The sequence below is a fragment of the Chiloscyllium plagiosum genome, unplaced genomic scaffold, assembly GCF_037043375.1.
Source record: "Chiloscyllium plagiosum isolate Xiang-an unplaced genomic scaffold, Cpla_swu_hap1 HiC_scaffold_47, whole genome shotgun sequence".
NCBI classification, from domain to species: Eukaryota; Metazoa; Chordata; class Chondrichthyes; order Orectolobiformes; family Hemiscylliidae; genus Chiloscyllium; species Chiloscyllium plagiosum.
Window position 1 is genome coordinate 20891104 of NW_028270185.1, and position 26634 is coordinate 20917737.

The 26634-nt window shown below is 42.4% G+C and overlaps 1 protein-coding gene across 1 annotated transcript in view; it reads right to left on the reverse strand.

Annotated features, from left to right (window-relative positions):
- Nucleotides 1-26634, reverse strand: part of LOC122542896 (adenosine deaminase domain-containing protein 1-like) — an 89798-nt gene that overhangs the window by 33031 nt on the left and 30133 nt on the right. Inside the window, exon 5 of the mRNA XM_043681025.2 lies at nucleotides 12868-12942. Coding sequence (XP_043536960.1) covers nucleotides 12868-12942 — 75 coding nt within the window. The remainder of the gene's footprint in view (nucleotides 1-12867; nucleotides 12943-26634) is intronic.

Sequence of the window (26634 nt, forward strand, 5' to 3'; positions counted from 1 at the left end):
GTGTTGCTGAACAAAGACCTTTGTTCATAGCTCCTTGAAAGTGGTGCCGCAGATAGATAGGATAGTGAAGGCAGCATTTGGTATGCTTTCCTTTATTGGTCAGAGTATTGTGTACAGGAATTGGGAGGTCATGTTACGGCTGTATAGGACTTTGGTTAGGCCACTGTTGGAATATTGCATGCAATTCTGGTCTCCTTCCTATCGGAAGGATGTTGTGTAACTTGAAAAGGTTCAGAAAAGATTTACAAGGATGTTGCCAGGGTTGGAGGATTTGAGCTACAGAGAGGGGCTGACCAGACTGGCGCTGTTTTCCCTGAGTGTCAGAAGCTGAGGGGTGACCTTATAGTGGTTTATAAAACCATGAGGAGCATGGATAGGATAAATAGACAAAGTCTTTTCCCTGGGGTGGGGGAGTCCAGAACTAGAGGGCATAGATTTAGGGTGAGAGGGGAAAGATAAAAGAGAACCAAGGGGCAACTATTTCATGGAGAGGATGGTGCATGTATGGAAGAGCTGCCAGAGGAAGTGGTGGAGGCTGGTACAATTGCAACATTTAAGAGGCATCTGGATGGATATATGAATAGGAAGGGTTTGGAGGGATATGGGCCAGGTGCTGGCAGGTGGGACTAGATTGGGTTGGGTTATCTGGTCGGCGTGGACGGGTTGGACCAAAGGGTCTGTTTCCATGCTGTACATCTCTATGACTCTATAACAATGGGTAAGGGAAGAGTAGTTTTTTTTTGAAATGCAATGGTTGTACTTTGAGCTGCCTTTTACAGGCCTCACAACATAAAAAGATAGGTATTAGGTTCTCCCAGCATAGAGTGCGAGTAGCAAGAGTGTGCAAATACTGGGATTTCAGCTAAGTGTGTTTAGGCAAATCTACATTTGCTAATTGTTTAAAGGGCAAAGATCGCAATTAGTGTAATAGTATGCTTCTCCTGTCGGATGTGGCGATCAGGGAACATTCAACTGTCCCTCAAGACCACATCTGCAGGAAATGTGTTTGGATGCGGTTCATAAAGCACAATTTGGATTGGCTGGAGAGGCAGTTGGAGTCACTCAGGAGCATACAGAGGGCACAGAATGAGATGCATAGTAGCTTTAGAAAGGTGGCTTCACCACAGTTACAGTCAAATAGATCATAAGACCATGAGACATAGAAGCAGAAATTAGGCCATTTGGCACATCGAGTGTGCTCTGCCATTCAATTATGGCTGATAAGTTTCTCAACCTCATTCTTCCACTTTCTCCCAATAACCTTGGATCCCTTTCATAAATCAAGTACCTAACTCAGTCTTAAGTATACTCAATGACCTGGCCTCCACAGCTTTCTGTGGCAATGAGTTCCATCGATTCACCACTCTCTGGCTGAAGAAGTTTCTCCTCGTCTCTATTCTGAACGATCTTCACTTTACTATAAGGAAGTGCCCCAACATCCTAGCTTCTCCTGCTAATAGAAACGTGTTCAGGCCATTCAGTATTCTGTAACTTTCAATTAGATTCCCCTTATCCTTCTAAACTCCATCAAGTATAGACCCGGAGTCCTCAAATGTGCCTCATACGTTAAACCTTCCATCCCTGGATTCATTTTCATGAACCTCCTCTGGACCTGCTCCAGGGCCAGGATATCCTTCCTGAGCTATGTGGCCCAAAATTGCTCACAATATTCTAAATGTGGTCTGACTGGAGCCTTAATAAAGCCTCAGAAGTACATCCTGTTTTTACATTCTAGCCCTCTCAAAATAAATGCCAACATTGCATTGTCTTCCTAACTACCAACTCAACCTGTAAGTTAACCTTGCATAGAACAATAGTGCAGTACAGGCTCTTCGGCCCTTGATGCCATACCAATCTGTGAAACCAATCTGAAGCCCATCTAATCTACACTATTCTCTCACCATCCATATATTTATCCAACAATCATTTAAATGCCCTTAAAGTTGACCTTCCACACCCTTACTACTCTGAGTAAAGAATCTACCTCTGTGTCCTATATACATCTCCCCGCAGTTTAAAACTATATCCCCTCATACTAGCCATCACCAAACAAGGAAAAAGGCGCTCACTGTCCAACCTATCTCACCTTCTGATCATCTTATATGCCCCTATTCAGTCACCTCTCAACCTTCCTTTCTCACAAAAACAGCCTGAAGTCCCTCAGCCTTCCCTCCATACCAGGCAACATCCTACTAAATCTCCTCTGCACCCTTTCCAGTGCTTCCACATCCTTTCTATAATGCGTTGACCAGCATGATATGCAATATGTGGCCGCACCAGAGTTTTGTACAGCTGTTACATGACCTCATGACTCCGAAACTTAATTCCTCTGTCAATAAAAGCTATCATCCGGGATGCCTTCTCAACAACCCTATCAACCAGGGTGGCAACTTTCAAGGATCTATGCACATGGACACAGATTCTCTGCTCATCTACACTACCAAGAATCTTACCATTCGCCCAGTATTCTGTATTCTTGTTACTCCTTCCAAAGTTAATCACCTCACACTTTTCCGCATTAAACTCCAAATGCCACCTCTCAGTCCAGCTCTGCAACTTATCTATGCCTCTCTATAACGTGCAACATCCTTCCACACTGTCCAAAACTCCACTGACCTTAGTGTCATCCGCAAATTTACTAACCCATCCTTCTCCACCCTTATCCAGATCACTTATAAAAATGACAGACAGCAGTGGCCCTAAAACAGATCCCTAGTACACCACTAGTAACTGAACTCCAGGATTAACATTTCCCATCAACCACCACCCTCTATCTTCTTTCAGCTAGCCAATTTCTGATCCAAAATGCCAAATCACCCTCAATCCCAATGCCTCTGTATTTTCTACAATAGCCTACCATGGGGAATCTTCTCAAACACTTTACTGAAATTAATTTCCATCACATCAACTGCTTTACCTCATCCATCTGTTTGGTCATCTTCTCAAAAGAACTCAGTAAGGTTTGAGAGGCATAATCTACCCTTCACAAAACTGTGGTGACTATCCCTGATCAAATTATTCCTTTCTAGATGATTATAAATCCTCTCTTATAATCCTTTCCAACACTTTTTCCACAACCAAAGTAAGGCTGACTGGTCTAGAATTACCAGGTTGTCTGTACTCCTCTTCTTGAACAAGGGACAACATTTGCTATCCAGGCTTCTGGCACTGTTCCTGTAGACAATGACAACAAAGATCAAAGCCAAAGGCTCTGCAATCTCCTCCCTAGCTTCCAAGTGAATCCTAGGAGAAATCCCATCCAGCCCAGGGGACTTATCTATTTTCACACTTTCCAGAATTGCTAACATTTCCCCCTTATAAACCTCAATCCCATCTAGTCGAACAGCCTATATCTCAGTATTCTCCTCGACATTGCCTTTTTCCTGTGTGAATACTGATGAAAAATATTTATTTAGCGCCTCTCCTAGCTCTTCGGACTCCACGCACAACTTCTCACTACTGACCTTGATAGGCCTTAATTTTACTCTAGTCATTCTTTTATTTCTGACATAGCTATAGAAAGCTTTAACGTTTTCCTTGATGCTACCTGCCAAAAACTTCTCATGACCCTCCTGGCTCTTTTTCGTTCTCCTTTTAGGTCCTTCCTGGCTAACTTGTAACTCTCAAGCACCCGAACTGAGCCTTCATGTTGCAAAGTAACATAAGCCTGTCTTCTTCTTTAAGAAAGATTCAACTTCTTTAGTAAATCACAGTTTCCTCACTTGATTACTTCCACCCTGCCTGACAGGTACATACTTATCAAGAACATACAGTAGCTGTTTTTAGATTTAGAATCCCTATGGCTTTTAGATTTAGAATCTCTTCGGCCCAACAAGTCCATGCCGACCATCCAAACAATATCCCACCAAATTCATTTTCCATTACTCTACATTTACCTGACTAGTGCACTTAATCTACACATCCCTGAACACTTTTGGCAATTTAGCATGACCAATCCACTCTAAGCTGCAATTCTTTAGATTGTGGGAGGAAACCTGGGTCCCTGGTGCTGTGAGGCAGCAGTGCTAACTACTAAGCCATCGTGCCACCCCTGTCTTTGAACAAGCTTCACATTTCAATTGTGCCTAACCCATGCAGTTTCCTTTCCCATCCTATGCATCCTAAATCTTGCTTAACTGCATCATAATGGTCTTTCCCCCACCTATAACTCTTGCCCTGCGGTATATATTTGTTCCTTTCCATCACTACAGTAAACATAACTGAATTGTGGTCATTATCACCAAAGCGCTCACCTACTCCCAAATCTAACACTTGGCTCAGTTCACTACCCAGTACCAAATCCAATGAGGCCTTGTTGGCCTATCTACATACTGCGTCAGGAAACCCTCCTGCTCACATTGGACAAAACCTGACCCACCTAAAGTACTCGAACTATAGAGTTTCCAGTCAATATTAGGAAAGTTAAAAATTCCCACAACAACTACCCTGTTACTTTCACTCCTAGCCTCTACATCTCTAGAACTTTTCGGAGACCTATAGAAAACTCCCAACAGGGTGACCTCGCCTTTCTTATTTCTGACCTCAGCCTGTACTACCTCAGTAGACAAGTCCTCATTAAATGTCCTTTCTGCCACCATAATACTATCTTTGAGTAGCAAAGCCACACCTCTCCCTCTTTTACCACCTTCCCTGTTTTTACTGAAAAATCTAAACCCTGGAACTTGTAACAACCATTCCTGTCCCTGCTCTCTCTCTCTCTCTCTCTCTCTCTGTAATGGCCAAAACATTGAAGTCCCCAGGAATGAACCCATACTGCAAATTCCCCCACCTTATTCTGGATGCCCCTTGCATTGAAGTAGACACACTTCAAACTACCTTCCTGCCTACCGGTACACTCTTGCAACCTCGAAACCTTATGACTTCACTACGTTCAACCTCCTATACACTGGAGCTACAATTCTGCTTCCTATCCCCCTGCAGAATTAGTTTAAATCCTCCCAAAGAGCATTAGCAAACATCCCCCCCTCCCTAGGATATTGTAGCCCTCAGGTTCAGGTGTAGACCATCCCATTTATAGAGGTCCAACCTACCCCAGAATGAGCCCCAATTATCCAAGTATCACACACCAAGCACAAGTCTCTTGTTCCCACAGATTCTCCTACTTGTCCCCCTAACTATGGAGTACCCAATGACTAATGGTCCACTCCTCTCCCCTTCCCTTCAGAGCAATAGGGACCAACACTGTACCAGAGATCTGTACCCCATGGCTTACCCCTGGTAAGTCGCTCCCCCCAGCAGTATCCAAAACAGTCTACTTGTTATTGAAGGGAACGGCCCAAGGAGATCCCTGCACTGTCTGCTTGTTACCATTCTGTCCCCTGACTGTAACCCATCTACCTTTTTCCTGTACCTGAGGTGTGACTACCTCCCTGTAACTCCTCTCAATTATCCTCACAGCCTCCCGAATGATCCGAATGTTCATCCAGCTCCAGCTCCCTAACGCAGTTTCCGAGGAGTTGGAGTTGGGTGCACTTCCCGCAGATGAAGTCAGCAGAACACCACCTGAAGTCGGCAGGACCATTGCCTCCCACATTCAACAGATGGAGCATTCATCTGCCCTAACATCCATTCCCACTGATCTGAATTCCCAAAGTGACTATTGAAGAAAAAACTAGCAACCTTACCAGGTTGGCACACAGAACTTGTTTTTGATTAGAGGGAGAGGATGGGTGGGAGACACCACCGCGGGTAAAGTAACTGCCCAAATATACACGTCAAGAGTGGAGCGCTGGAGAGGCACAGTAAGTCAGGCAGCATCTGCGGAGCACGAGAATCGACATTTAGGGCATAAGCTCTTCATCAGGAATGAGGCTTGTGGGTCGGGGCTGAGAGATAAATGGGGTGGGGGAGAGTGGGAGAAGCAATAGGTGGATGAAGGCGAGGGAGAAGATGAGTGATGGACAGGTCCGGAGGGCGGTGCTGAGTTGGAGGCTTAGGACTGCGGTAATGTGGGGGAGGGGAAATGAGGAAGCTGTTGAAATGTACATTTATCCCATGTAATTGCAGGATCCCAAAGCGTTCCTCCTCCAGGCGTCAGGTGACAATGATTTGGTGGTGGAGGCAGCCCAGGATCTGTACGTCCTTGACAGAGTGGGAGGGGAGCTTACGTGTTCAGCCACGGGGTGGTGGGGTTGATGGGTGCAGGGATCCCAGAGATGTTCTCTGAAGCTATCTGCAAGAATATATAACGTCACTTACTCAGTTGTCCAGTGTCTGCTCCAGCTCAGCGTGCGCTCCACTGATCCATGAGGTAAGCTTTTTATAGGATTTATCTTCCTGACAGCCCAGTGGTTCTCGCTCTCACTGCTCCCACTGCAAACATGGAGGCCGCTGATCCAAGAGGTAAGTCAGAGAATGTAAGGGGATTCTGGACTAGGACTCCCAAGTCCCTTTGCACTTCAGATTTCTGAATTTTCTCCCCATTTAGATGGTGACTGTCAGGAGAGGAAGGCAGGGCAGGAGTCTCCTTTGGTGATTCATCTCAAACAAATATACATTTTGGATATAGGTTAGGAGGGATAGCCTCTTACAGAAAATAGTACTGGCAGCCAGGTCTTGGGCACCATGGCTGGATCTTCTGTTAAACAGGGTTTGTCAAAGTTCAAATGAGCAACTGATATAGGGGACTCTCCAGTCAGGGGCATAGACAGATGATTCTGCACTTGTGAGCAAGACTTCAGGGTGGTGTTGCCTCCCTGGTGCCAGGGTCAAGGATGTCTGAGAATTCGTAAAAGGGGAGCAGGAGCAGATGGATGTTGTTATACACATTGGTACCAATAGAACCTTAATCAGATGGGCAAATGGGCAGAGGAGTTTAAACAAATGTGAGGTGCCGCATCTTGGTAAGGCAAATCAGGGAGAGACTTATACATTTCATGGTAAGGTCCTGGGGAGTATTGCTAACTAAGAGCTCTTGGGGTGTAAGTTCATAATTCCTTGAAAGTGGAGTCATAAGTAGGCATGATAGCAAAGATGGTATTAGTATGCTTATCTTTATTGGTCAGTGCATTGAGTATAGGAATTGTGAGATCATGTTGCGGCTGTACAGCACACCTTTGGAATACTGCATGCAATTCTAATCTCCCTTCTCTGGAAAGCTGTTGTGAACAGAGTTCAGAAAAAAATTATAAGGATGTTGCCAGGGTGAGGGAATCCAAGTGTTAAGAGGTTTAAAGTGAGAAGGGGAAGATTTAAAAAGGGATCGAAGGGGCAACTTTTTCATGCACAGGCTGATGCATGTATGGAATAAGTTGCCAGAGGAGATGGTGGAGGCTGTTACAATTACAACATTTAAAAGGCATTTGGATGGGTATACGAATAGGAAGGGTTTGGAGGAATATGGATCAAATGTTGGCATATCTGGAAAGCATGGATGAGCTGCACTGAAGGGTCTGTTTTCTTGCTGCACATCTCTATGACATAGGTAAAGGGATAAGGTTCAGCAGAGTGAATTTAGGAAGTTAGGCAAGTTAAAAAGCTGGACCTCAACAGTAGTAATTTCTGGATTACTTCTGGGGAAATGTGCTAGGGAGAGTAGGAAGGAGGATTGGCCAGATTAACAAGTGGCTAAGGAGATGGGATAGAGGCAACGAGTCAGATTTTTGGATCATTGGGATCTCTTCTGGACAGAAGTGGCCTGTACTGGAGAGACAGGTTACACAGGGTGGTGGGGGAAATCTTATGCAGTGGTGAGGAAAGAGAGAGGCTTGAGGATGCTTCAGAAGTAAAAGGGAAGCAAGTTAAATAGTTAAAGCAGACAAGAGCACGAGAGAACGAGATGCAATTGAAGAATTAAACTGCATTTATTTCAATGCAAGAGGCCCAACAGGTGAGGCAGATGAACTAAGGCATGGAAGGCAATATGGGACTGGGATAGCATAGCCATCACAGAAACATGGCTCAGGTTGGGGCAGGACTGGCAGCTCAATGATCCAGGTATAGATATGATAGAATGAATAGAAAGGGAGGCAAAAGGGAAAGAAGAACGTTGTTTTTGATTAGGGAACACATTGCTATACTTAAAGAGGATATTCATGGCGGACTATTCAATGAAGCTATATGGATGGAACTGAGAAATAAGAAAAGGGATGATCATCTTGGTGGGGATTGCACTACAGTGGGAAATTGATGAGCAAGTATGTGTGAAGCTGTCAGACATGGTGCGGCACGTGGCACAGTGGTTAGCACTGCTGCCTCACAGTGCCAGAGACCTGGGTTCAATTCCCACCTCGGGCAACTGTCTGTGTAGAGTTTGCACATCTCCCAGCACCTGTGTGGGTTTCCTCCGGGTGCTCCGGTTTCCTCCCACAGTCCAAAGATGTGCAGGTCAGGTGAATTGGCCATGCTAAATTCCCCGTAGTGTTAGGTGAAGGGGTAAATGTAGGGGAATGGGTCTGGGTGGGTTGCTCTTCGGAGGGTCAGTATGGACTTGTTGGGCCGAAGGGCTTGTTTCCACACAAAGTAATCTAAAACAAAATGGAAGAGTAATAGGGTTATAATAGAAGGGAATTTTAACTTTCCAAACAGACTGGGACTGCCATAATGTTTAAGGGCTTGGATGAGGAGAAATTTTCTTTAATCAATATGTTGATGTTTGCTCCTAGAGAAGGAGCAAAATTAACCCTCCTTTAGGAAATAAGGCAGTGAATGGCGTCTTAGTCAGGAGCACTTTTGGACCAGTAATCAATGCTATTAATTTAAAAATTATGGAAAAGGATAGGTCTTATATAACAGTTAAAGTTCTAAATTGGAACAAAGCCATTTTGATGGCATTACTCAGTTGATTGGCTTAGGCTGTTTGCAGGTAAAGGGATGAATGTTAATTGGGAGGCTTTCAAAACTGAGATAACGAGAGTTCAGAGACAACAACATGTTAGATTTAAGGGCAAAGCTGATAGGAGTAGGGAACACTGACTGACTACAGATATTGATGCCCTGGTCAAGAAAAAGGAGGCAAATATCAAGTAGACAGCCGGTGTCAAGTGAATTCCTTGAGGATTTTAGTGGAAGTAGGGGAATATTTAGGAGGGAAATCAGAAGGGCTAAAGGGGAATTATAAAATAGCCTTGGCAGATACAATTAAGGAGAATCCAAAGAGATTTTACAAGTGCATTAAGGACAAAAGAACAACTAGGGAGAGAATAGGCCCCCTTAATGATCAATGAGACTGTGTCAAATGGGCAAGATACTAAACTCGTTTTGCATTGGTTTTGACTGTGGAGAAAGGCATGGAAGTTGAAGAACTGAGGAACTAAACTGTAATGTCTTGAAAACAGTCCATACTAAACAGGAGGTGCCAGAAGTCTTAAAAAAAAAAAAAAAAAGTTAGGCAAATCCCCAGGACCTGATCAAATGTATCGCAGGACAATGTGGGAAACTAAGAAAGAAATTGCAGGGCCACTAGCAGAGATATTTGTATCATCTACAGCCATGAGTGAGGTGCAAGAAGACTGGAAGGTAGCTAATGTTATGTTTATTTAAGAATGTCTGCAAGGAAAAGCCTAGGTACCAAAGACGAGTGAGTCTGATGTCAGTGGTGGGCAAGGTGGAGGGGATTCGGAGAGTCAGGATGTACATGCACTCAGGAAGGTAAGGACTTATACGGATAGTCAACATAGTTTTGACAGTGGGAAATCATGCCTAACAAACCTGATTGAGCTTTTTGAGGACAACCAAAAAGATAGTGAGGGCAGAGCAGTAGATGTTGTCAACACAGACACTAGCAAGGTCTTGAACTCGGTTCTGCATTATAGTCTGGTTGGTAAAGTTAGATCACATGGGATCCAACTGGCTACAAAATTGACTTGACAGTGATACTAAGATCAGTGATTGAGGGTGTTTTTTGGACTGAACCCTGTAGTCACTGGTGTTCCCACAGGGATTGGGGCTGGGTCTACTGCTGTTTGTCATTCATATAAATGATTTGGATGAAAAGATAGGAAGCATGGTTCGTCATTTTTCAGACAATTATAGTGGACAATGAAGGTTATCTAAGATTACAATGGAATCTTGATCAGCTGGGTCAATGGGCCGAGAAGTGGCAGATGGAGTTTAATTTAAGAGAAGGGAGAGGTATTGCATTTTGGTAAGACAAATCAGGGCAGGACTTACACAGTTAATGATAGGGCCCTGGGGTATGCTGTGAAACAAAAACTTAGGGGTTCAGTTACATAGTTCCTTGAAAGCAGCATCACAGGTAGACAGGGTGGTGAAGGTGTTTGGCATGCTTGCCTTCACTGGTTAGAGCACTGAATATAGAAGTTGGGACATCATGTTGCAGCCATATAGGACATTGTTGAGGCCACTTTTGAAGTATAGCACACAGTTCTGGTCACCCTAATATAGGATGGATATTAATGCATTGGAAAGGGTGCAGAAAAGATTTAGAAGGGTGTTATTGGGACTACAGGGTTAGGGTTATATGAATTGGCTGGGACTTTTTTCCCTAGTGTAGGAGTTTGAGGGGGTCACATTATGGAGGTTTATAAAATCATGAGATGAATACCCAAGGTCTCTTCCCTAGGACAAGGGAATTCATAACTAGAAGGCATAGTTTCAAAGGTGAGGGGAGAAAGGTTTAGAAGGGACCTAAGAAGCAAACACTAGCAATACCATTTCTAACCTGCCTAATTGCCTATCCAATTGATTTTGGTCCAGTATCTGTCATATTAATGTGGGAATGTCCACTGATAATTGCACAACATTTAGCACCACTTGCTTGGATGAGCACAGTTCCTATAACACAAAGCTCAAGACCATCCAGAACAAGGTAACCCGGTTGACTGGCACACCATCTACCACTTTCAACATTCATTCGCTCCACCTCTGAGGGACAGTAGTAGCAGTATGTAGCATCCACAAGATGTACTAAGGTTGCTTCAACACTACTTTCCAAACACATGACCTGTATCACCTAGAAGGAGAAAGAACAGAAAACAAAAAGCCCAGGAACAGGCCCTTCGGCCCTCCAAGCCTGAGCCAATCTAAATTCACTGTCTAAATCTGTTGCCCAATTCCTACACATCTGTATCCTTCTGCTCCCCACCTACTCATGCATCGGTCTAGACGCATCTTACAGGAATTTACTGTGCCTGCCTCTACTACCTCTGCTGGCAACATGTTCCAGGAACCTACCATTCTCTGTGTAAATTACTTGCTGCGTGTATCCCCCCTTAAACTTTTCACTTTTCATCTTGAAAGTGTGACCTCTCCTTATTGAATCCTTCCTCCTGGGAAAAAAAGCTTATCTCTATCTACATGTCTATACCCTTCATACTTTTGTAGACCTCAATCAGGTCCCCCCTCAATCTCCTTTTTTCTAATGAAACAACCCTAACCTACTCAACCTCTCTTCATAGCTTCCATACCAAGCAACATTCGCGTAAACCTTCTCCACACCCTCTCCTTTGGTAATGTGGCGACCAGAAGCGTACATAGTCTTCTAAATGCAGCCAAACCAATGTCTTGTACAATTTAACATTACCTGCCAGCTCTTATACTCAATACCCTGTCCATATGCCTTGTTGACCACTCTATCCACCTGTGCAGCAACCTTCAGGGTACAATGGACCTGAACTCCCAGATCTCTCTGCTCATTAACATTTCCCAAGGCTTTTCTGTTTACTGTATAATTTGCTCTAGAATTAGATATCCAAAATGCATTACCTCACATTTGCCTGGATTGAACTCCATCTGCCACTTCTCTGCTCAACTCTCCAGTCTATCCATATTGTCCTGTATTCTTTGAAAGTCCCCTATGCTTTCTGCTACTCCACCAATCTTCATGCCATCTGCAAACTTGCTGATCTTCCAGATCGTTTATGTATATCACAAACAATAGTGGCCCCAGCACTGATCCCTGTGGAACCCCACTGGTTATCTTTCTCCATTTCGAGAAACTCCCTTCAACTGCTACTCTCTTCTGTTGCTCAACCAGTTCTTTATCCACCTAGCTAGAACACCCTGCACACCATGTAACTTCACTTTCTCCAATAGTTTGGCACGGGGAACCTTATCAAATGCCTTACTAAAGTCCATGTAGATGACATCTACAGCCCTTCCTTCATCTATCAACTTGGTCACTTCCCAAAGAACTCTATTAAGTTGGTAAGGCACGATCTCCCCCGCACAAAACCATGCTGCCTATACTGATAAGCCCATTCATTTCCAAATATAAATAGATTTTATCCCTCAGTACCTTCTCCAGCACCGACCACTGACATCAGGCTCACTGGTCTGTAGTTACTTGGAACATCCCTACTACCCTTCTTGTACAGGGGTACAACATTAGCAACCCCCCCCGCCCCCCCCCCCCCCCCGAAGTCCTCCGGCACCTCACCTGTGTTTAAAGATGCTACAAAGTTATCTGTCAGGGCCCCAGCTATTTCCTCTCTCGCCTCCCTCAACAACCTGCAATAGATCCCATCCAGTCCTGGGGATCTGTCCACCTTAATAAGCTCTAGCCTACCCAACACATCTTCCCTATTTATGTCAACATGATCCAGAGCAATCAAACTTCTATCCCTATCTCAACATTCGTCATGTCTCTCTCCTCAGTGAACAATGATGCAAAGTAATCATTCAGAATCTCACCCATTTTCTCAGCTTCGACACATAGCCTTCCATCCTTATTTTTTAGTGGACCAATCCTTTCTCTGGTTACCTGTTTGCTTCATATATACAAATAAAACGCTTTGGGATTCTCCTTAATTCTGCTTGCTAAAGCTATTTCATGACCCTTTTTAGCCCACTATGAGTTATTAAAGTTGGGCAAGAGGTAATTTCACTCATCCATTTTACATACTGGACCGCTTTCCTTTGCAAAACAAAGTTTGTAGCTGTTCTTACCACTCAGACCGTATGGTTTTCTCCCAATTACTCTGGCACCTGCAGTCAGCTTTGTATCATCTGGCGCAGGAGCTGCTGGATTTAGGAAAGGACAAACAAATCTGTTATTTTGGGAATTGGGGAAGAGCTGTGTTGCATTTTACAGTGATCAAGAGGGACTTGCCACTGCACAATTACAGAAATGCTCATTATTCAAAGATGAATAATAATAGCATTAGTTTTTTTAAACCACCTTTTTTAAACCACTCGACGAAACTTTTAGAATTATCAACATGTAATACAGAGATCAGCATTCAAACAAAAATATAAAAAGGTGAAAGATGAAGGATCATGGACCATAAGTGGGTCATTAAAAGTTAAAAGGAGTGCAAAGTGAGGACAAAGATAAACATCCTTCCTCATTTCTTTTGTGCTCAGTTACCATCAACAAAAATAACTCGCATTTATATAATCACTTTTTACAGGAATCTTGTGGCTTAATAACTAGTGCCCTTGCTTCAAAGCTCCAGGATGAAGTCCTACTCTAGAATTTATTGATCACAAAGGAGAGTTCCTAGCACTGTTGAAACATTGATTATCAACCTGCTAATCCTTCTAGCCCTTTCTCATTATTCCCCAAAGGGAACAAAGTGAGGGAAGAAAAGCAACAAACTGAACCAATTTAGTGAAACACTGCAATTAAATTGTATATACCAAGATCTCAAAAACAAACAATGGGATCTTTGTCTTTTTCTTTCAAGTAGTAACAACCCAACAAGTTTCTCTAGAGGCAGGATTAAGGTAAGAGGTCACAGATATAGCCTAACACAGGCAACTCTGTGATAACGTGAGTTTCAGCTGCATGATTTGGCTATAACATCACTGAAGGATTAGGGAACGGTATTAGAGAACCTTACCTTGGTTTGCAATAGTGCAATTTCAGCAGGGATCAGTTTGTGCACATCGTTCTGTGCATGCGCTGAAATCTCTGTGCATGTGCTGATGTCTGTGCTGTTCTGCGGATACATGATGTTGATGCCAGTCTTTGTGCCGTTCTGCACTTGCACTGGCATCCACGCCAAAGTCTCCATGCTGTTCTGCGCATGCATGACGTCAGCGTCGGTCTTCATGCCATTCCATGCATGCGCTGCTGTCAGCTGCCGACAGAGCAGCTTTCTTACATGTTTTAAATGTACCGTGTTAAATTTACTTTTGTTTCATTAATAAATATGATTTCAACCTTCATTCAGGTTGTGCTATACTTTACATTAGACTTTTGGGTGATTTTTGAGCAATCAAGAGTGATTTGTTTTGCAATCTGCCCCAACCCCACTTTTCCTACAGGCCCCATTATTTCTATTAAGCAAAGTTTCACTGGAACACAACTGTTGCATTATAGGAGAACTACCTGTATGCCTTCCAAACTTCAAACAATACTCCAGGCAGCCAAATTTCTTTGAAATCTTTCAATTTAGTCCCTAGCTTGCAAAATCCAGGGTCTGATTAGATTAGATTCCCTATCGTGCAGAAACAGGCCCTTCCGCCCCAACAAGTCCACACCAACCCACCCAGATCAATTCCCCTACTCATGCATCTATCTCTATGGGCAATTTAGCTTGGCCAATTCATCTGACCTGCCCATCTTTGGACTGTGGGATGAAACTGGAGCACCCGGAGGAAACCCAAGCAGTCACGGGGAGAATGTACAAATTCCATGCAGACAGTCGCCAGAGGCTGGAATCGAACCCAGGTCCCTGGCGCTGCGAGGCATCACTGCTAACCACTGGGCCACCGTGCCGACCTCTGGAGATTGAACTCCCCAGTGAATCTCTTACAGCAGAGAACTAGAAACATCTCTTTACCACTGCAACACTATTGGTTTGAGAGGAAATCTGTGACTCCTTAAAAATCCCTGCCATACCGGAGTCCCAATAAATGCAATGGAGAATTCCCAGGATTTGCTATTCATTTAGGGTATAGACAGGGATCAATGGAATTAACATGGAATTCAATTTTTTTTTAAATTGATGAAACAAATTTAGGAGTATGATTACAGCATTTCAAAAAAATGGGGCTTTGAACCACTGGATTACTATAGCACAGGGGCTATTTGGTCAGTTGTGTCTGTGCCAGCTCAGTTATCACTCCCCTACCTTTTACCTTTCACCTTTCAACCTGCAAATTCTCCTTTTCAGAAATAAAGGTACAGTTCTCTTCGGAAAGCCACAATTGAACCTTCCTCTATCACAATCTCAACTAGTGTACTTCAAAACCTAATCATTCATTACAAAGTGTTCTTTCTCATATGCAGCTGATAAAAGACCAAATGACCAATGACTTAAATCAGCACCCTCATGAAAACCCTTTCACTAGTGGGAAAAGTTTATTTCACTCTACTGTTCAATCCTCTCATGATTCTGAATGCTGCTAAACAGAACTACTCCAGATTTTCCAAACTATCAGTGGAACTCAGAAATTCCTTAACCCTGGAGCCACACATGAACTTTTTTCTGCACCATATATAATGCCTCCACATTATTTCAAAGTCTGTGACCAGAACTGGACACAATACTTCAGTTGAGGACCAACCTGCGTTTTAAAGATTTATCATAGCCTCCTTGCTTTGCTCCTCTATTCATAAATTATCCAGATTCATACAGCATGTATATAAACAGACCTTTTGGCCCACCAGACCAACAAATAATACTAATCCCATTTACCTACTTTCCGTCAATAATCTAATTTGCCCTGGCATTTTAAGTGCTTCTTTAACATTGTAACAATACCTATCTCCTCAGGCAGTATATTTTATATTTCTACCATCCTCTGGCTGGGAAAATAAAAGTTTACTCCGATCCCCTCTAAACCACTTCCTCCTCACTTTAAACTTATGCCATCTAGGTTTAGAGGCATCTACCATGGGGGAAAGATGCTCACGATCAACCCCTATCTATGCCTCTTCATTTTGCATACTTCAACCAAATCTTCCCCTTCAGCCTTCTCTACTCCAGAGGAACATGTCCAGTCTCTCCATTCCAGGCAACATCCTAATGAATCTCCTCTGCAACCTCTCCAGTGTAATCATGTCATTCCAATAGTGTGGCAACCAAATCTGCATTCAGTACTCCATCTGTGGCCCAAACAATACTTGATAAAGTTGCAACAAGACTTCTCTACTCCTATTCTATGCTCCAACTAATAAAGGCAACCATTCTGTATGTGTTCTTCACCAAATTGTCTAGCTGTGCGGACGCCTTCAGGGTTCTATGACATTTTGTTCTTCTCTACTCCCTATGGATCTACCATTCTTTGTAGAAAGTCCTTTCCTTATGAAATTTTCTAAAATGTATCACCTCACATTTATCAAAATTGAATTTTTATCTACCCACTTGGCTGCCCAATTTACCATCTGAAAATATCAGACTGGAGCATGAGACCATCCTCCTTATTATCAACACCTATTTTCATATCATCTCTAAACTTCCTAATTATAATTTGTATATTCCAATCCATGTCATTAATGTATATAAACAGCAAGGGTCCTAGCACTGATCCCTGTGGTATACCACTAGCCACTGGCTTTCAGTCATGCAAACATTCTACTAATCACCCTTTGCCTATTTGCAAGCCAATTTTGAATCCAGTTTGCCATGGATCCCATGGACCATTATCTTTTGGACTAGCCTTCCATGTGGGACCTTGTCACAGGCTTTACTGAAGTCCATGCAAACTATGTCAAATGCACCACTCAATATATTTAGGTACACTTTCAGAATCTTCCTCCTACAATTCAGTGTAGACTATCTTGGATCAATTCCTGCATTTCCAAGTGTTGATTAATCCTGTCCCTCAGAATTTCATGTTCAGATACCCTGAAGTTCCCAGTGCACCCCCTTTTAAAATTGCACCCTTTATTTTATATTGTACCTCCCAGGCTTTGCTATCAAATTTCACATGGCACTTGTCCACTCTTTCCACTCTTAACATTTAACACTTCTCTCCTCACTGTTCAAATCCAAGTTTTGGGCCATCCACGACTTTCAAAAGGTGTGTCCTGTGCATTTAAAAAGTCTAGGTCTTCAATATATAATCAAAAAGCATGGCTTACATCTCTGGTGAATTCAACTAAACAATGCTCCAAACTGAAACAACCATTCACCATTACTTTGTTTCTGATCACTTAGGCAATTATTGGAAATCAGTAATTTCTAACACTTAAATAAAATTCTGAATTTAAATTCACTATAACTAATACTCAAATAAAATAATGGGCAAAAGTTAAAGTCAACATTATTACTATTTCCTTTACTGTAAATCTTTCAATTGGTTCTGGAGCATCTAATAAAATAGATTTTGGAAGCTTATGTACACCACATTAACTATATGTACGTTTTTGCCTTACCAAAAATTCAAGCAAGTTAATTAAAACAAAAACAAAGCACTGGAGAAACTCAGGTCTGGCAGCATTTGTAGAATGAAAAACAGTTATCATTTCAAGTCCATGGATCTTTCATAGAACTAACAAAGAAGAGTCACTGGATTTGAAACATTAACTCTAGGTTTTCTCTCCACAGGTGCTACAAGATCCAAATTTCTTCAACACTGTTTCAGACATCCAGCATCCACATTTCTTTAAACATGGTTTTCCTTCAAGTTCATGCTGCTTTTCCTTAAATGAGCTTGCATTTGCCCAAGTTACATTCATTTTCCCCTGAATTATTACTTCCAAAAGCTTTTCCATTGCAGAAATTAAAGAGGATACCTAAAAGGGGAATGACATTAAAACACAGTGGACCCAAGTGTTTATTTTAAATGAGAGAGAGAGAGAAAGAGAGAGAATGCAGGGAGAAGACTACTTTTAGGAAAGTTAATTTGTAGTACAGGAACAACAAGGAAAAGCTTAGAACAGCACTGATAATAGCCACAGTGGGACAGGGAACGTTAGGGAAAAAAAGTCTTTTTAAAAATGGCAGTTTTGGAAACGAAACAAAAGTAATTGGGGATTGACTGATGGATTCTGATTTATCGGAAGCATGAATAAAACAATGCTTCAAGAGCTAAAACAAAAACTGGGCCAAATTTGTCTGGATTTGGTAAAAACCTGACCCGACTACTCCCTTGACTTACAAAATGCACACCTGATCCACCTGTTACTTTAAGAAATTTTCATTTTTACATATAGGGGAAGGGCTTTAGTGAATTTTGAGAGCCAGGAGGGTGCACTAGGAGTGAGTGCCAAGGCTGGCCAGTTAGAAGGCATGCCTTGGTTCTCCAATACAGCAGCCTAGATACCAACATTGTTTTAAGGTCTCCATAAACCTCTCACCCCCATGCCACCCACAGTGCACCATACTATCCACACCACTCCACATGATCACTCATGCCACCTCTACAGCTAGTCATCGAGTATGCACTATGCATTGTTCTGAGGAGCCATGCAATGGTAATTATTATTTAAAAATAATTGCAAACTAGTATCTCTAGCTATCTAAGAAAGCGCTGAACTCAACAAAAAAAAAATCTAAGAGAGAAGCTGTATTACTACAAAAAGACATTATAAACTTGTAACGGTTTGAATTGCTTTCATTTCAATAAGATTAGCTGAGCTGAAAGAACGAGCCATGCATCTGAGTCATTGACAGGTAGCAGGTACAACATTGTTGACAGGAAATTAACTATATACACATATAGCATTAGTGAAATCTATGGCACAGTAACTTGCTTCAAAAGGCAGCAGACACTAAAGCCTTTGCCAATATCCATGATAATGAAAAATAATTTTAAAAAGTGTTCCAGAGCAGAGATTCAAAACAGAGTTCCAGAGGCAACAAGATGACCTGTGGGATAGTCATACTGATGACCTATTAACTGTCATGGATGAGGGCTGAAATTATTAAGTCAGTAAAACAAACTGCCTTTTTATTTGTATGGATTCTGAAGTCTAAAAAACAAAACCACAACAAATTCTGTACCCATTCAAATACAGCCAATATTTCATGGATGTGAACACCCATTTCTATTGTAGGTGGGGTTTTAGATCTCATTTAATGTATGCAAGTCGTTTGCTGTCTCATTCTCCAAAATCTTTGTTAAAATTAGTCTGATTTTAAAATTAGTTTGTGTAATCTTAAAATCATGCATATTGGTGCAGATACCTTTGATAATATACTGCATGATGGATTGTTGCGCAACATTAAATCTCACAGAACCAGAAGAGCAAGCCAATTGGATACAAAATTGGCTTGAAGGTAGAAGACAGAAGGTGCTGGTACAGGGTTGTTTTTCAAACTAGAGGTCTGTGACCAGCAGTGTGCCATAGGGATCAGTGCTGGGTCCACTGTTAATTGTAATTTATATAAATGATTTGGATGAGAATTCAGGACGTATGATTAGTAAGTTTGCGGATGACACCAAGTGTGGTGGCAATAGTGGACAGTGAGGGAGTTGTGTGAATATAGCGAGATCTGATCAACTGGGCCAGTGGGCTGAGGAATGGCAGATGGAGTTTATTTTAGATAAATGCGAGGTGTGGCATTTTGGTAGGTCAAACCAGAGCAGGATTACACAGTAAATGGTAGGGCCCTGAGGAGTGTTATAAAACAAATAGATCTGGGTTACAGGTTCCTAGCTCCTTGAAAGTGGAATCACAGGTGGACAGAGAGGTGAAGGCAGCTTTTGGCTTGCTTGCTTTCACTGGTAAGAGCATGAAATGTAAGAGCTGGGATGTCTTGTTGCAACTGTATAAGATGTTGATAAAGCCACATTTGGAGTACTGTGTGCAGTTCTGGATGCCCTTGTGAATAAAAGGATATTATTAAACTAGTACAGAAATGATTTATTCAGATACTACTGTCTGGACTGGAAGGTTTGAGTTATAAGGAGAGATTAGATAGGCAGGGATTTTTTCCATTGGAGCATTGGAGACTGAGGGGTGACCTTAGAGATCTATAAAATAATGACAAGCACAGATAAGGTTGATAGCCAACAGCCTTTCCCCACTGGAGGGGAGTCTAAAACTAGAGGGCACAGGTTTAATATGAAAGAGGGGAACAATACAAATGGGTCCAGAGGGACAATTCTTTCCACAGAAGGTGGTGGTGATTGCCTGGAATGGGCTGCCAGAGGTAGTGGAGGAGGAGTATCTTTATCAATAAAGAAATGTTTGGATGAGATAGGTATGGAGGGATATGGACCAAACACAGGCAAATGGGACTACTTTAATTGTGAAACTGGGCAATGTGCTCAAGTCTGGTTGAAGGGCCTGTTTCCATGATTAACTAAAAAAGTGAAACTGACTTTATTCAGACAGAACCACCTGACCCTTAAATTAAAAATCAAATTGGCAAGAGCAAACCATTAGATTTTTTTTCCAGCCCTGTTACCATGTTTAAGATTAAATCAATTTGTAAATTTTATCAGAGATGACAAAAATGTATAATTGCCATGTTTTGACAAGAGAACATGACAGTGCAGTACAGGCCCTTCGGCCCTGGATGTTGTGCTGACCTGTGCAACCAATCTGAAGCCCATGTATCGTACACTATTCCATTTTCCTCCATATGTTTATCCAATTTAAATGCCCTTAAAGTTGGCAAGTTTACTACTGTTGCAGACAGTGCATTCCATGTCCCTACTATTCTGAGGAAAGAAACTATCTCTGACAGCTGTCCTATATCTATCACCCCACAATTTAAAGCTATGCCCCCTCGTGCTAGCCATCACCATCCTAGGAAAAAGGCTCTCACTGTCCACCCTATTTAACCCTCTAATTATTTTGTATGTCTCAATTAAGTCACCTCTTCTTCTCTCTAACAAAAACACGCTCAAGTCCTTAGCCTTTCCTCTTAAGGCCTTCCCTCCATACCAGGCAACATCCTAGTAAATCTCCTCTGAGCCCTTCTGTGAAGTGTCCACTTCTTTCCTATAATGTGGTGACCAGAACTGTACGCAATACTCCAAGTGCAGCTGCATCAGAGTTTTGTACAGCTGCAGCATGACCTCATGGCTCTGAAACCCAATCCCTCTACCAATAAAAGCTAACACACCGCATGCCTTTTTAACAACCCTATCAACCTGGATGAGAACTTTCAGGGATCATGTGCATGAACACGAAGATCTCTCTGCTCATCCACACTATCAAGAATCTTACCATTAGCCCAGTACTCTGCATTCCTTCCAAAGTGAATCACCACACATTTTTCCGCATTAAACTCCATTTGCCACCTCTCAGCCCAGCTCTGCAGCTTGTCTACGTCCCTCTGTAACCTGCAACATCCTTCCACACTTCCACAACTCCATCAACCTTAGTGTCATCAGCAAATTTACTAACCATCCTTTCACACCCTCATATTAGGTCATTTATAAAAATGACAAACAAACAGCAGTGGACCAAAATCAGATTCTTGTGGTACACCACTAACTGAACTCCAGGATAACACTTCCCATCAACCACCTCTTTTCAGCTAGCCATCCTCTGATCCAAACTGCTAAATCACAATCCCATGCTCCGTATTTTGTTCATTAGCCTACTGTGGGAAACCTCATCAAATGCTTTACAGAAAACCATATACACATCAACCACTTTACCTGCATCCACCTGATTGGTCATCTTCTCAAACAACTCAATAAGGTTTGTGAGGCACGACCTACCTTTCACAAAACCATGCTGGCTATCCGTGATCAACTTATTCCTTTCTAGATGATTATAAATCCTCTCTCTTCTAATCCTTTCCATCAGTTTACCCACAACTGAACTAAGGCTCACTGGTCTATAATTACCAGGGTTGTCTCTACTCCCCTTCTTGAACAAGGGGACACAATTTGCTATCCTCCAGTGTTCTGGCATCATTCCTGTAGACAATGCAGAGTTTTCCCCATAACAAAACTTTTGATCATCACTTAAAATGAGTGTGATAATATGCAAGGAATGCATTACAAAAGCCCACCAAATAAACAAACATTCACAACAACAGATTCTCAGTTTAGATCAAGATAATTTCGACAAATGACAGTACATATTCTAATAGTTTATATCAAGATGTCCAGATGCCTGTTCTCCTGAGATCACAATATGCTTATTTTACAGGCTAGTGTTTTCTTGCTATTGCTGCTGAGAAACAATATCAATTGCAGAACAGCAAAGAGGCAAACCAGACAGTGACATAGGTACATTCTTGTTTGCAGTGGTACAAATTTTTTTTGAATTATCATACACCTATCTAGAAAGTACTTTTGTAGGCTTAGAAATTCTTGGTACCACCTAATTTATCCAAAACATCCAAAAGGGTAGGCAATTTGTCCTTACTGTACCAGAGTGCTCTGCTTCGCAATATGGATTGGCTCCTGCATAACTGCAGTGCATATCTGAAAAGTAATTAAGACCTGAATAAAAATATTTAAGAGCTCCTTGCATGAACGGTGCTGTAAGACTCTTGAAATATTCTCTGTAGTCACGGGTATTCTGATGGAGCCTGACATTTGGCAGAAGGAAAGGAGGTAGTTAGCCAAAAGGAGAATGATCAGGAACAACTGGGAACGAGAGCAAGGAAACTACACAAAAAGGCTTACACAGCCAAATTCCAGATAGCACCTCTACTCAACTTTAATGAGAAGCAGCGCTTAGGTTCAACATTGTGTGCTGCCGAATGCAAGAAAACTTGGACAGCTGCCGCAATGGGAAAAATTTGCTAAGGTCATGAGCCAAAGTACCATAAGGGGTTGGAAACTGCAGAAGTCCCTGAGCCCTTGGTTTCTTTGCTCACTCCTTTGTGCCTATTTAGTGGTTTATAGCAGCCCTACTTTGCACATTTCCCACTTAGATTCACAGTACTTCTATCTTAACTTGCTTCTCAATGCAAACATAAAGCCAGGTAGCTCATCACATTAGTCAGCGCTGATCAGTTAAGGACATGTTGTTGTACGGCTATGTTAAACTCATATGTACATCATGCAGCAAACACACTAAGTGCTTCAACTAAATGGCCTTGTCTCAAAGTCTAAAGAGAAGTCCCCAGTTGAGTAAAGGGAGACAGCCTACAGGAATGGAGCCCCAGCAGTAGTTAAAGATGTCATCCAATAATCAGTCCATGGCATAGTTAGTTGGCCGCTTGAAGTGGTCAGCGTCAGGATCATCTAGTGTGAGGAGCCAATGTTGGACAAAGCCAGCATTCTTGGCTTTTTCATTATTAGCATGAACACTGCAAATCAAAAAAATATTTGGCCTGTTTTGAAGATAAAAATGTTTCCATCAAAAACTACCACAGTAAATGTCTTGGAGTTTGGGGTGTCCAAATAGCCGCATTACCATTATGCAACTGTTGGTTGCACTGTTGACAGGAGCCAACTGTCCACAAACTGACGGATTGAGTGAGATGAAAGCAACTGACACAAGTTTTGTACTGGTGCAGAGGAAAGAAAAAGAGGGAAGTGAATGAGGAGTTGGTGGTGCAGAGGTTACATGGAGGAAAACATATCGTGTGCAATAATGAGAGTGGTAGTGGTGAGGAAAAGTCTTAATTATTTGGGATAAAATTAATAGTCCCATTAAAAATGTCAGTTGATTCAGAACAGTCGGCATGGATTTGTTAAGGGAAAATGATGCTGGAATTCTCTGAAGAGCAAGAGAGGCGTTGATGAAGCCAGGGTTCTGTGTGTTAATGGATTCCAAAAGACACTCAATAACCAATGAACTTGAAGTTGTACTTCACAGAATGAAAGGAAAAGTTGGGGGGAGGTGGGTGCATTAGCAAAGTGAATGTGAGGTAATAAAGAAATGGTGGCACTTACCAGTTGTAGCAAAGAAGTCAGTAATCTTCTTGTGGCACTGCTGGGCATTTCTCCACACTGAACTCAAGTGAAAACCCTGGACCAGGCAAGGAAGGCCTGGTGTCGTGGCATCCTTCACCAGTCCTGGGCAAAGAGGTCAGCTGTTATCTGCACAACCTCATCCACCAGGGCCTCCAGGTAAATGTCTGGAAAAAGGGGGTGCCAACTTTTCCTTATTTGTCATGCCCAGAGCAAATATTGCAAATTGTGCAGAGCAGCCTTGGACTGCCAGCGCTTAACCAGATGCACATAAATCTCTTAAATATGCTGCTTGGACAAGGAATCGTGGGGTGGCATTATAGTGGTAACTTTTTTTTACCTACAGTGAATCATAGAATCAAGCTGACATCAGGCAAGCTGGGTGCCATATTGTTATGGAGGTGGACTTTGGATGATAATACAAAAAATTCCCTAGGCCTTGTGGAGAGAAACACTCCATAAAACTCAATGAAATGAACACTTAGTGAATTTCTGGTAAGAATCAGCCCAATGTCTTTTTGAAACTTTACACTTTGTCATTCACAACTTTGAAATTGTTTACTGCACATCAAGATTATGTTATTTATACAATTCAGGAAAAGGAAGGGCCTCAATATCGACCCTGTCGAACACCACGACAAACATCCCAGCTTGAAAAGTAATCAAACAATTACCGCCAGTTTCTTATCCTTCAGTCAATTTGGTATCCACATTGCTATTTTTCCTTTCATTCATGAATTTCAACTTCAAGTTCATTAGTTATTGAGTGTCTTTTGGAAGTCTATAGAACCCTGCCTTCATCAAGCCTTCTGTTACCTCTTCAGAAAATTCCAGCAAGTTGGACATTATTTTCCTTTAACAAATCCATGCTGACATTTTCTTTTAAATGGGACTATTAATTTTATTCAAAATAATTAAGACTTTTCCCCACCACTGAAGCTGAACTGACTGGTCTGTAATTGCAGGGACAAGCTTTTGCCAACATGACCAGAATGTCTTCAATTCTCCAGCGGTCCAACATCATCCTTAAATCCAGGCAACACTGAAAGATAATTGCCAGCACACCTGTAACTTCCTCTCTTACTCCTTCCAATATATCTCACACAGTTCTAGTGGCTTATCAACTTTAAGTACTGATAGCTTATTCAATAGCACTTCCTCAAGCTTTTAAGCCATTCTGGTGACTAGAGTCTCTTTCTGGTCACCATGGCCTGGGCAACATCTGCTCAACATGAAGTATTCATTTAAGACCTCAGTCATACCATTCCCCTCTACGTGCAAATCTCTTTTTAGTTCCTAAATGGCCCTTCTTTTACCACTGATATACTCAAAATGTTTGGGATTTCTCTTGTTAATTACAGAAGCAAATATTAGATTAGATTAGATTAGATTAGATTAGATTAGATTAGATTAGCCCTTCGGCCCAACAAGTCCACACCGATCCGCCGAAGCGCAACCCACCCATACCCCTACATTTACCCCTTTTAATCTAACACTACGGGCAATTTAGCATGGCCAATTCACCTAACCCGTACATCTTTGTGACTGTGGAAGGAAACCGGAGCACCCGGAGGAAACCCACGCAGACACGGGGAGAATGTGCAAACTTCACACAGTCAGTCGCCTGAGTCAGGAATTGAACCCGGGTCTCTGGCGCTGTTAGGCAGCAGTGCTAACCACTGTGCCACCGTGTCGCCCACTAAGCATGAACACTGCAAATCAAAAAATTATTTGACCTGTTTTAGGATAAAAATATTTCCATCAAAAACTACCACAGTAAATGTCTTGAAGTTAGGGCAGTCTAAATAGCAACATTACCATTATGCAACTGTTGGTTGCACTGTTGAGCTATTACTCTCTATTCGAGTGAAATTTATGGTACGACACACTTACATAGAACATAGAAAAGTACAGCACAGAACAGGCCCTTCGACCTACAATGTCGTGCCGAGGATTAATCCTAATGTGAAATAAAATAACCTTACCCATGAACCCCTCAATTCACTACTGTCCCCATGCATGTCCAGCAGGCGCTTAAATGTCCCTAGTGACTCTGCTTCCACCATCACCGCTGGAAAAGCATTCCATGCATTCACAACTCTCTGCGTAAAGAACCTACCCCTGACGTCTCCTCTATACCTTCTCCTAATATCTTAAAACCACGACCCCTCGTGCCAGTCAATCCTGCCCTGGGGAAAGTCTCTGCCTATTGACTCTATCCATGCCTCGATCAGGTCACCTCTCTTCCTCCTTCTCTCCAGAGAGAAAAGTCCAAGCTTAGTCATCCTCTCTTCATAAGGCAAGCCCTCCAGTCCAGGAAGCATCCTGGTAAACCTTCTTTGCACCCTCTCCAAAGCCTCTATCTTTCCTATAGTAAGGCGACCAGAACTGGACACAATATTCCAAGTGTGATCTCACCAGGGACTTGTAGAGCTGTAGCAAAACCTTGTAGCTCTTATACTCGATCCCCCTGTTAACGAAAGCCAAAACACCACATGCTTTCTTAACAACCTTATCCACTTGGGTGGCAACTTTAAGGGACCTATGTACTTGAACACCAAGATCCCTCTGTTCCTCCACACTGCCAAGAATCCTGTTATTAATCCTATATTCAGCATTCAAGTTAGACCTTCCAAAATGCATCACTTCGCATTAATCCAGGTTGAACTCCATCTGCCATTTCTCAGCCCAGCTCTGCATCTTGTCTATGTCGCACTGCAGCTTTCAATAACCCTTGATACTAACGACGGCACTCCAGCCTTTCTGTCGTCTGCAAATGTACTAACCCACTCCTCATCCAAGTCATTTATAAAAACTACAAAAGAGCAGAGGCCCAAGAACAGAGCCCTGTGTGACACTATTCAACACTGACCACCAACCATCTACAACCATTCCCTGCCTTCTGTCAGCCAATTCTGAATCCAGATAGCCAAATCTCCCTCTATCCCATACTTCCTGACTTTATGAATGAGCCTACCATGGGGA